General features: G+C 41.2%; 1 protein-coding gene across 1 annotated transcript; it reads left to right on the top strand.

The window, feature by feature from the left end:
* Nucleotides 1-10468: 10468 nt before the first annotated feature.
* On the top strand, nt 10469-11464 carry NEUROD4 (neuronal differentiation 4). The gene has a single exon (XM_036864768.1). It carries the CDS (start codon nt 10469-10471, stop codon nt 11462-11464), a length of 996 nt encoding a protein of 331 aa, XP_036720663.1.
* Nucleotides 11465-12030: the final 566 nt, after the last annotated feature.

Below are 12030 nucleotides of genomic sequence, written 5' to 3' on the forward strand. Positions count from 1 at the left end.
GCTGTTCAGCATCACTAACTATTAAGGAAATGCAAATCAAAACCACAATAAGATATTACCAAAAAGGTCTACACATAACAAATGTTGGCGAGGATGTGGAGAAAAGGATATGGGAGGCAGATGGTACAGAGCTTTCAAAGGTGCAGAAATTTCCCAACAGATTACAACGAATGGAAGTACTTTTCTGTAGTTGGAATGAGTCACTCTGTATGCCCTGTGGATGCTACAGGCCTTGAACGAATGTGTGGGAGAAGGTTGAGTCAAGTGTTCTTCCCAAAAGAGACAAGGAATCTGGGGAGTCCCAAGAATAGGGTACACCCAAGACTATTACTTGGTTTCTAGATCCACTTTTTTTAAAATTTTTACAATTTATTTATTTGGCTGTGCCGGGTCTTAGCTGTGGCATGCAGGATCTTCATTGTGGCATACAGGATCTTTTAGTTGCAGTGTGCGGGGTCTTTAGTTGCGGCATGTGAACTCTTAGTTGGGGCATGTGGGATCTAGTTCCCTGACCAGGGATCAAACCCACGCCCCCTACATTGGGAGCATGGAGTCTTAGCCACTGGACAACCAGGGAAGTCGTCTAGATCCACTTTTGTCACTAACTTCATTTGTTACCTTATTAAAACTTGGGGACACAGACTGCACACTTTTGAATGGGCTAGTGTTATTCACCCTCGAAGGGGAATTGTAACATTTAACTGTCATCATCGCTGAATGGAAGAGCTGGACGGAAGCCAAGAGATCATAATCCAACCTGGTTATTGACTAGTGACATGAGGCCCAGAGAGCTTAGATCACTCATCATGGCTACACAATTAGAGGCAGAACAAGGTTTAAGAACGCAGGTTTCCTTACTCCCAAGCTTTTTTCACCCCACTGCATCACAGTGTGAAAGAATGAAGAACTTTGCAGTTGTAAGGGAGGGTTATTCAATTTCCCAGTTTCTAGACTGTTCAGAAACTCAACTGACACCTCTGTTTTACCCCAGTCTTTATTCAGTAGAGAGTCATGTCACAAATCACTTTGCTCCAACCTGTTTCACAATTATTTTTTGACCCCGTACCACTTCCCTACTGGAGCACTGAGCTTCTTGAGGTCAGGGACTGTGCTTCCTTTACCTTCTGCCCCCATTCCTAGACCACCCCAACCCTGTACTAGTCTTTGGAGAATAGCTTTAAGATCTGCTCAAGTTTTACCCGGAATATGGGCAGCCTGAATTCTCACTTTCTGGAAGTTCACTGTCCTACTCTCCACAGTCCCTAATTTATGGCTCCAGACTCCGTTTGTTGGTGGTGTTGGTTTTAATTCAGCAAAAGCTAGCCGTCTCCCAAGGGAAGGTGAGAAGGAAGGACATCTGGGGATCTTTCAGAACAGGGTATGTGGCTTGCAGCTCAGCACCCTGGGGCCTAATGTCAGGCATTGGTCCCTGGTCCTCAGTGTCTGGTCGAAGAAGGCAGTTTCCAGCCCCCTTAGGGGCCCTGCAGGCTGGTCCCCTTTGGGGGTCGGGATCACTGGGAATACTAATTAATTCATTAGTGGGGTTGATGGATTATCAAGCTGTCTCCTGGCAGAGGGGCCTTGGGGGAGGGGGGAAGGTAACAGATTGCTGCCCATAAATCTGCCTGTTGCCTCGCTTCTCTCTGCTTCAATGGCTCCCAGCGTCAGGCCTGTGGGCCCGCAACTGAGCGCTGGTTGCGTTTTCTCCGCCCAGCAGATGGTTGTTAACAGGTTAGCTCAGAGCTTTACAAAAAGCGGCAGAGAAAGAAGGAAGGGCTGGGGATTGGCCCTCTGGCCCAAGAACCGTGTTGGGGGAGGAGAAGTTGTACAACCGCCCTGCATTCAGCCCCCACCCCTTGCTTCTGCGGACAGCATCACCACCCCTCCCCCACCCCCGCCCCTTTCTGCTCTCTCCGAGTTGAATAGCCAACCGTATAACCGTCCAGGAGCTGTGATGAGGGTGACCCTGATGAAACCGATTCCACTCCTCCCTCCGAAAAAGGCAACCCTTAAAGAAAATTTAAGAGTTTGCCCTCTTGGACGCCCTACCGAGGCTGCACGCGCAGGCACACACACTACACACAATCGAACGTGTTTTGAGAGCTAATCCTATTGTGTCCAGTCCCTTACATCTGTCAGAGAAAGCAAGGAGCCCCACAGAATGTTCTGTCCCCACCCTCATCTTTGTCTCAATATGTTCACCTTTCTGCTAATCCACTACTCCTCTCTGCCCTCTGAACATTTCACCGGCAGGATCCTAACACCGCCAGTATCATCAACTCTCAAACATCCATGGAGGTCGCTTCAAAGGCACAAACAGGGGATCGATCCATCCTATACATACTCAGTGCAGCTGTATTCTAAACACAAATTACTCCATAGATAAATCTCCTCTGGCTGAGCCGTAGATTCTGATTTGGTTTTTAGAAATCCACCATTCCTAGCATGTGTAATTTAATGACTCTGAAAATGAAGTTTATTTTGCTGAGTGGATATTTCCTGGATAGGGATGCAAAAAAGATTGGTAAAAGCTTAGACGTTTTCCCATGAACTGAAAAAAAGTATTAATTTCTATTTTCTGGTTTTCTGGGAAGGACAAGAGTCACATGACACCTATATCAGAATTTTTTTAAAAATTAACTATTTTAAACCTAAGGTATTCCTTTCAACTTTATTGGCAGTAAACTATCTTTTGTTTTAACCTTTTGCACATTGCCTTACAACAAGGCATATTTACAGCTCTTCATCTCTATCACACACATGTGCTTACATTGGTAAAGTGATTTCCAAAAAGCCTGGAGGATTGCCTTCAAGTCGATTTCAAAAAGAGGTTGAGCTTGGACCCAGAATCCTGTCTTGCTATTGATGGAAAAAACTTAAGTGATTAGGTCATTTTACAGATGTGAAAATTGATGCCAGAAGTAAAGTTGAACTATTAAAGATCATGCAGCCAATTGCTTATCCAAGCACCCTTCCCTTCCCTCCTCAGAATCACTAGAAGATTGCAAAATCCTTTACACCTTAAAAAGAACTCACAATTATGTATTTGATCTTGGTAAATTTTTACACAAGGTAGTATTCCAAATCTGACAATCTCTACAATGAAGATTCCACACTTTGACTTGGTAGCCTGGTCCACAGATAGCTATCTGTCATAAAGCATATACATGTATTTTCTTTAAATCTTTCCAGATGTAGTTTTCTTTTTTCTCTTCTAGCAATTTAATCTTACTTCAAAATGCCCCAGGAGTTTTAGGAATTATTTGACCCTTCTTTCCTTCCAAGTTCATTACCAATCAGGAGAACTTTTTCTACCTGAATGCTTAATGATATATTTTTGAAAAACAATAGCGAATTCCAATTTGTAATTTGGGGAGTTAAGTGTCCTCAGAATAAAAGATTTCATTCATTTGCTTTTTGTTTTTAAAATTTCAAACAAACAGAAAAGTTGAAAGAACAGTACAATAAATATAGCTATAGCTTTGTCTATATTAAAATGAAAGGGTTTTAAATGGGAATATTTGACAGGTTAGAAAGAAGGGAGAGAAAGATTCTTCTTCCTTCTACTTGTAGAGTTTGGAAGTTTTAAAGCCAAAGACCCCCATCCACATGTGTAAGGTAACAGTCATGTTGTGTCGTGGGCATGTATCTTTCTCATTCTTTGACTCTTCAGACGTGGACCAATATTTTTATTTGCCCTTATTAGCTCTTATTAGCTCTTATTACCTCTCAACTTCAGCAACTCTCCTCCCATATTCCCCTTCTACCAACCTCTATCCCCATTTAAACCAACCAACCAACAAACAAACAAACGAATGGCTAAGCAGGACCTGACCAGAGGAACCCTTTGAAGTGGGCGTGTCTTTCAGCTGTGGAAAGGGAGGAGTTAGACTGCGGGCAGTATCACCCCTCCCTGGACAGCTGGGAAAGCAATCAAAACTGCTGCAACTTCGAGCCTCCGGCCAGAGCGCAGGAGCTGCCCAGAGGCTGTGGTCCTGAAAGCTCCATTCCAGGGAACTAACCAGGGAGAGGAGGTACTGAAGACCAACTAAACCAGCTGCATCAGCCCAAGGCGTCCTGGAGGAGCATACAGAACTCCAAGGAAGGAGTAGAAAACATAGCAGTCAGAGGAACCAGACCCGGGGGCATTCTTAAGAGGCAGTGGCCGGGTTTAACATGGATCGCTAAAAGCACCTCTTCCTATGATCTGGATGGTCAGGGAGACTTGGCTTCTCTGAGTCTCCTCCAGGACACAGATTCACAGAGTTCACGCCAGGGATTGCCACTGACAGAGGTGAGCCAGCGGATGGGGTGGTATGGGGACTACTAAAGTTTCTGTGGGTAGTTCCTGCAGACCTAGAGGAGTAGTTGGTGTGAGGTAAGTCTCTTCTGGGCTAAATAAGGAGGGAGCAGGATTTCGGAAACTTGAATAGAGAAGCAGAGTCAGAACACTTAGGGACAGATATTAAAATTGTAATAATGTCACTAATTCCCATAGCACCTGTCACTCAAAGTGAAACCCAGATACTCTCAATCATTTTTATAAAATAGAGATTACAAATTATACTCCCATTGCTGTCAAGCCCGTTCTTCCATTTTATTAATGCTGAAGAAAAGGACCAAAAAGTTTAACTGCTTTCCTGAGGTGGCTTACCAAATATGTTGAAAGAATTGACCTAATCCACCACTCTGCTTACAGTTTTTTTGGCTCTGCAAAGAGTGAAGGGGGTGGGGTGCGGAGGGAAATGAAAATAGAAAAGGGAATGAGAAAAGATGTTGGAAAGCCATGGGGCATATTCTCACCATTGCCCCCATTTGCTCTGCTAAAAATCCTTAGACATTTGGCATCAGTGGTGGGACCTTTCCTTTTCCTCAGCTCTTTCAGATGGGAAATCAGAAGAGAAAGATTGTCCATATATATTTTTGCCTCCTCTGCCTCTCATCATTCACCCACCCCTAAAAATGTGTTCAGAAAAATAATAATAAATGTAAAATGCCTCCCTCATTTTTTGACAGAGGGACCAGAGATGAAATGCTGAAGAACAAGGAGGGAAAACTGAAGGATTGAGTAACTTCTGTTTGCAAAGTTCACCATTAGGATCTGAGGCTATGAAAACTAAAGTATGACATGTCTATGCTGGATAAGGGGTGTGTGCGTGTGTGTGTGTGTGTGTGTGTGTGTGTGTGTGTGTACAGGTATTAATCAACAAGGAAAGTGGAGCGTGTAAAAGTTTGAATAGGAAGAGCACAGAACAGCCTAATGGCTGTTTCCAGGCAGCACAACTTATGAGCACCCTGGTCTGCATTCTGTCTTCAGTGCAAAGACTTTGTAAATCCAAGCAAGGCATTCAGTCTCTCTGATCCTTAGATTCCCTAGAAACTGGGCTGAATAGTCCCCTTCCTGTTGTATTTAGGATTTAGTCATAGGATCAGGAGATGAAGTTAGTGCAATCAGCTTTTAAGAGGAAAGACACTGTCTAATCACCACAGACACACACGCAAAAGCTCCTTACTCACTTATTCATCAATTGAAACTTCTCCACAACAACTCAAAAATTAGTAAAAGTGTAGGATGAATTCCAGGACAGCCCCACACAGTAGTAATGCCCAATGACCTCAGCCCTAGTGATGAAAGTATTGGGTCGCCGTAATCATTGCCTCAGCAAACATTTTTTCTAGAACAGATTTTTAAAAAATGAAAAAAATGTGGAAAAAAATTTTGAATTTGAGAGAATCGGCTAAACTTAAAATTTCACAGAAGGATCCTAAAGAAAGGGGAAAATTCTGTTATAAAGTGTAGATACATAAGGAAATCCAAATTCCAAGATTAAAAAATAAAATGAGCTTTATAGGATCAGAATGTGTTTGGGGGTTGCAGGGGGGCCTGTATTGTGTCTCCAGAGCCAGTACTCATTGACTTTTGTCATACTGGAATGTGCTTCATGTATATTTTGAGAGCTAATTTATTTTCTAGGAATTGCGGAAACCTAAAAATGGTGTATCAGGATACTTTGTGCAATAGTGCTATAGACTTTCCCATACAGCTTCTATCAAACAATTGCCAACCCTTACATTTACATAATAACTTTACAAAGTACTTGCTTTCATAAAAGCTTCTAAATGAGACATGAAAGACAAAAATATTATTTCCATTTTGCCCCAAGGGTAAAATAATTAAAATAATTTTTCTGTGCTCATATAGTAAGAGAGTGATGGAACAGAGTTTCAGTTTCATGCTTCTTTCAATACACCTCTGAGCTGGTTCATTAACAGGCTGAGATCCATGGTAGAAATGGGTACCTGTTCTAGAGAGAGCCAAGTTGGTTTCCTTGATCACAACTCAGAAGTGCATCACACATACTTTCAACTCTCAAATCGGAAACTGGATGTTTATCTTTTTTAATTTTTCTTCTGCTAACTTTTTAATGCATTGAAGATATTTAGGTGGAAAAAGTCAAAGGAAAGATTTTTTTCTTTATCTTTGAGGAGTCCTAGCTTTTACTTCTATTTGAGAGACTCTTCATTTTTCTCCTCTGAGCTCTGGCTCCTGATTCTGGTAGGAAAATCTTATCCCCAATATTGTTTAATCAGAGACAAAAGGAAAAATGTCCAAGTGCCAAGCATGGTCTGTATTCCACCAGAAACTTCATGACCCTGAAAATTCATGTGACTGAGGAAGAGTCCAGCCAACTGCTGTCTCCCAGTTATAAAACAGGATGCAAGAGGCTAACTTCCTTCTGGAATATGGTGGAAGAGTTTTAGTCAACCCAGTAGAGGCAGCTGATAGAGCTCTGTTTCCTCATCCTGTGTAACAGAACAGGAGCTTTCATATTTAATTTCATTAGGAGGTTGGGGGAGTGGGTTTATCAGGGAATTTTTTGAAATGGCTGTTGAGATGGAGCCATTGGCTCTTACTGGCATAAAATCAACATTAAACATAGAGTGTAATTACACCTATTTTGTCCACTTGGCCAGAAAAACTCATGGTGAACTTTAGGAACAAAACACCTAACACTTACATGGCATTTATGATGTCTGGCACTATTCAAAGTCTTTAAATGTATTAGTTCAGTTTATGCTCACAATAATCTGGTGAGGTAGGGCTATGATTATTCCTATTTTAAAGAGGAGGAGACTGAGGCACAGAAAGATTATGAAACTTGCCTAAGGTCACATACCTAGTAAGCAAATGAGCTGAAATTTGAACTCAGGTAATCTGACTCCAGGGTCTGTGCTGTCTAGCCACATTGGGGAAAAGGGAAGGTTATTAGGCAATTATCAGATGATCTTCTGAGCCAATCAGAGGAGGTTCCATACAGATAAGAGGCACAGTAATTAATACAGCCTCCTTTTATTATTCACCCATGAGAAATAATTTTTATTTTTGAATAAGCAAATGTGTGAATGAGTTAGATAAGAAAACCCAAGACTAAACAGAAGACTAATAAATATATGGACAGTGTTTTATAGCATTTAAAGTTTACAAAACCCTTTCTCATATTTTTGACTTGCAAAATCACATAAAATATATTGTATCCCTATTTTATCAAAGAGGAAATGAAAGATCAGAGAGCTGATATAATGTGTTTGAGACCAACAACCAGGAATAAAAAGAATTGGGATTAGAATGTGCATTATTCTAGCTTCTATGCTTTTGAAACTACACTACATATTCATGCGATTCCCTCAGAGCTAATGGACCAGTACCTATGGGAAAAGAGAAAGTTAAACTGGAGCCATCTACATCCTTTCCATGGTTAGTAAGAGAACAAAGATGAAAACTGGTTGCCTTTTATATTGTTTTAGCCAAAGTCATTTGGTTCTTTTCCTTTATACCTGCTGTAAATCTGATTTGAAAGCAGCTCTTCGACTCTTACAGAAACCATCACATTGCGTTAAAGGCAAAGGGTAGTCTACTCTGTTCTCTTAATCCCACTTCGTGATAGACGTGAGGATTGACAGAGCTTGGCTAGTGTCCAGAGGTACGGAGGTGGGGATGATAAAAAAGCTCAAATGCAGAGGCTAGGTTGGTATTCAGTTTCAGGGGCAATTCAGGGGACTCTCCTTTCCTCTCCTGCTATCCTTTCCATGCATGTACGTACGACCCAGTGACAATGATGATGATGAAGAGGAGATGAGAGAAACAGAAGGAAGAGGCAAAGGAGAAGGAAACAGAGTAAAACAGGAGGAGGGGAATAAATGAATGAAAGCAACAAGAAAACAATTTGAAAGAGGAAGGAATCCTGGAATATGAGAGTTAAAAAGCAGAGAACACTTAAACTAGCCTCCCTTTGGATGAGGATCGTTTCCTGGTGACTTGCTCTACTGATCCACATCTCCTGAAGCCAGAGTGCCTTTCTTTCTTCCCCATAGCTGTGATGAAAATAAAAAGGAGAAAAAAGGCATAAAACCTAGTATTTGGAATCAGAAGAACTGGTGTTATGTCCTGCTCTACCTGCTGTATGTCTTAGCGTTTCCAGCACTTAATTTACCTGACCTGCAGTGACCTCGACTATAAAATGAGCATAACAATCCCCTTTTCCCTTAAAGTTTTGCTCTAAGACTACACAAATGTTATTATAATGACGTGTGGAACATTAGGTTTCCCAAGCCCACTCCATCCTCTTTGGCCTCAGAGTGCACCTGCCTCTGAAAGGTCTGTGTTACTTTAACAGAAAGTTAATTAGGTCTTTCACCCTCCCTCTGGATATCTGCCTGCGTTAGAAGTGCAGCTCAGCACACAAGCTCCATCATCCATATTAAAAGTGGGATTTTCTGACTTGGCCTGGCTAGCCAGTTGACCAATAGGTTCCAATGTGTGTTTTCAATCAAGCTGCTTACCCAGGAAGCCTTATTAAGTGAGTAAGTCAAGCTGACATGATTTCCGTGCTGATTAACATGAACCTCGGCTGTTTTTGCAATGCAGTCACATTAATTATTTATAGGAGGTAAATGAGGTTACAAGGAAAACAAGCTCAGATTACCAGAAACAAGTCAAATCATATATTTATATTTTTAAAAGCTATGTACTAATTCCTGCATTCATTGATTTGAGGCTCAAGCCTCAAGGATCAAAAAACATTTATCATGCTCTCCCCTTTCTGATATACAAAGGTGACGGAGGGTTTAACATTTCGAAGACTAGCTGGTGGAACTGGGATGCCCCAATGGAGTTTATTAGATACTTTTATTTGGTAAATTGTATACCTACGAATCTCTCAACAAATCTCAAAACAATTCAGGCTCTTCCAGAATTGAATGCAAAATATTGACTAAACCACCAGTCTCTTTTGGTTTTCAAATAAGTTTTACAATTGCAAATTTTTCATAGAAAATTCTGACTAAACAGTATCTGTTAGGCAAGTGAGTTAGTCAGACTATTTGCATGTTTGTCTGAAATAGTCTGCGCTATGTTTGCAGTCACTATGTTCTGTGAAGTTTAAAATCTGTCCCAGATTTTCCATTTTTAATGAAATCTTATAATAGTTGCACTAAAATAATCTTAAATAGGTTTGGCAGACTTCTGGCTTGTAATTCGAGCTGCTGCTGTATTCTTGTCTGAGGGTGTGAGATGCGTGTTCAATGAAGAGTTCTCACTTTTAACGTATGGGTGGATTTGAAAGATAACCAGTGGTGACCGCCTCTCTTTTCCTGATCCTTTCTAGACAGCATGTTACTAACACCTCTAACACCACTAACACTAGACAGACCACAAGGCGCTTACTGAAAAACAAAACGCTCTTCTGGTGATGGTGAGAGAAATATTTCATGATCATGTTGTGTACCAGCAGAGTCAGTAGGAAACAAGGGATGTTATGAGTCAGATGTGTATGTCTCTCTAAATAGAGATTGAGTAGTCCTTTGGAGAACATGTACAAAGTCTGAATGACCTAATTACAGTTTTTCACTTATTTTGTGGTATAGTTATATAACAGTTTTCTTATGTTATTGTTTGATATTCTTTTAACATTTGCAATATTACAATTATTGTTTACATATTATTTAATTATAACTACTTTAGCATCTTCTTTCCCTTTCAGAAGTTTCTCTATTTGGACGATAATTTATATGCTCACCTTAGCTATTTCCTTTTATGATCTGAATTCTGGGAAGAAAGAAAAACATGTTTTGAGTGGTATATCATTTATTTTTACATAAAATATCCATGAGATAAAGAACCTGAGAATAAAAAGAGTTGGGTATTGACTCTGCAATGAATAATCAAGTCAAGTTCCTTTTCCTATAGTTGATTTTCTTATAAATGCTATAGTTAAGTGAGTATCCTGGGCATTTATCTGAGTTTAGATTAGTTATTTAGAATGGAGAACTTGGGTTAGATAATTATAAGTTGAATTCCAATACAAATTCTGTGCTTTACGTCTAAGACATAAAAAGAAAATTTAGTTTTAAATCAAATCAGATGTTCACAGGCACTAACCATTGCTGTTTCCTTTTTCAGAGTCTGGAAATGGCAAAAACTTATGTGAAACCCAAGGAGATGACAGAGTTGGTGAACACACCATCTTGGATGGACAAAGGTCCGGCTTCTCAGAATGAGATAAAGGAGGAGGAGAGAAGACCAGCTGCTTATGGGATGCTTGGCAGCTTAGCTGAAGAGCATGACAGTATTGAGGAGGAAGAAGAGGAGGAAGAAGATGGGGAAAAGCCTAAGAGAAGAGGTCCCAAGAAAAAGAAGATGACGAAAGCTCGCCTTGAGAGATTCAGGGCTCGAAGAGTCAAGGCTAATGCTAGGGAACGGACCCGGATGCACGGCCTGAACGATGCCCTGGACAACCTGAGGAGGGTCATGCCGTGCTACTCTAAGACCCAAAAGCTCTCCAAGATAGAGACTCTTAGACTGGCCAGGAACTATATTTGGGCGTTGTCTGAGGTCCTAGAAACTGGACAGACACCTGAAGGGAAGGGCTTTGTGGAGATGCTCTGTAAAGGGCTCTCTCAGCCCACAAGCAACCTGGTGGCTGGATGCCTCCAGTTGGGCTCTCAGTCTGTCCTCCTGGAGAAGTGTGAGGAGAAATCTCCTATTTGTGACTCTGCCATCTCTGTCCACAACTTCAACTATCAGTCTCCTGGGCTCCCCAGCCCTCCTTATGGCCATATGGAAACACATCTTATTAATCTCAAACCCCCAGTATTCAAGAATTTGGGAGAATCATCCTTTGGGAGCCACCCACCTGACTGCAGTACACCACCTTATGAGGGCGCACTTACTCCACCCCTGAGCATCAGTGGGAACTTCTCCTTGAAGCAAGATAGCTCCCCTGACCTGGATAAATCCTACAGTTTCATGCCACATTACCCCTCTGCTAGTCTAAGCTCAGGGCATGTACATTCAACTCCCTTTCAGGCTGGTACCCCCCGCTATGATGTTCCCATAGATATGTCCTATGATTCCTACCCCCATCATGGCATTGGGGCCCAACTCAATACAATCTTCACTGATTAGGGCAGTCAGACCAGCATTTCAGAGGAAGATGTGGAGACATTTCCCATAACTCAAATGGTTGAGCTGAAGACTCAGTGACCTTAATGGAACCCTATAGATACATATCAAACAAACATATCAAACAAAATAGTCCCAGTCTGTTTACACCTTCCTACACCTGTCTCTCTTTTCTCATCAACTTCTCATGTTGTATTGATTCCTTTATTTAGGGTCTTAAAGTGAAATTATCTGACTCTTTACAATCATGTGAAAATAGAACAGAAGCCCTGGATCCTATCTTAGTGGTGCCAAAAACTCACTGAATGATCTATGCCAATTAATTTTTCATTTCTGGCCTCTGTTTACTTACTGGTAAAATCAGTCAATTGTTCTAAGTCTAGATAATTTCTAAAGTCCTTCATAGTTCTGAAATTCTGTGACTTTGGTGATCACTCCTATAAACTTCTTGAAAGTGGAAGGATTGAGGAGTAATAGGAAATGGACACCGTGCGTGGAATGATCAAATGGAATTGCCAAAGGAGCACCAGTTGCGTGTCTCTCGGGGACTTGATGATAGGACTTCTTTG

The sequence above is a fragment of the Balaenoptera musculus genome, chromosome 10 (genome assembly GCF_009873245.2).
Source record: "Balaenoptera musculus isolate JJ_BM4_2016_0621 chromosome 10, mBalMus1.pri.v3, whole genome shotgun sequence".
Taxonomy (NCBI): domain Eukaryota; kingdom Metazoa; phylum Chordata; class Mammalia; order Artiodactyla; family Balaenopteridae; genus Balaenoptera; species Balaenoptera musculus.

What these genes read in the sequence shown, in the direction of transcription:
- NEUROD4 (XM_036864768.1), top strand. Translation starts at nt 10,469, where the DNA reads ATGGCAAAAACTTATGTGAAACCCAAGGAGATGACAGAGTTGGTGAAC.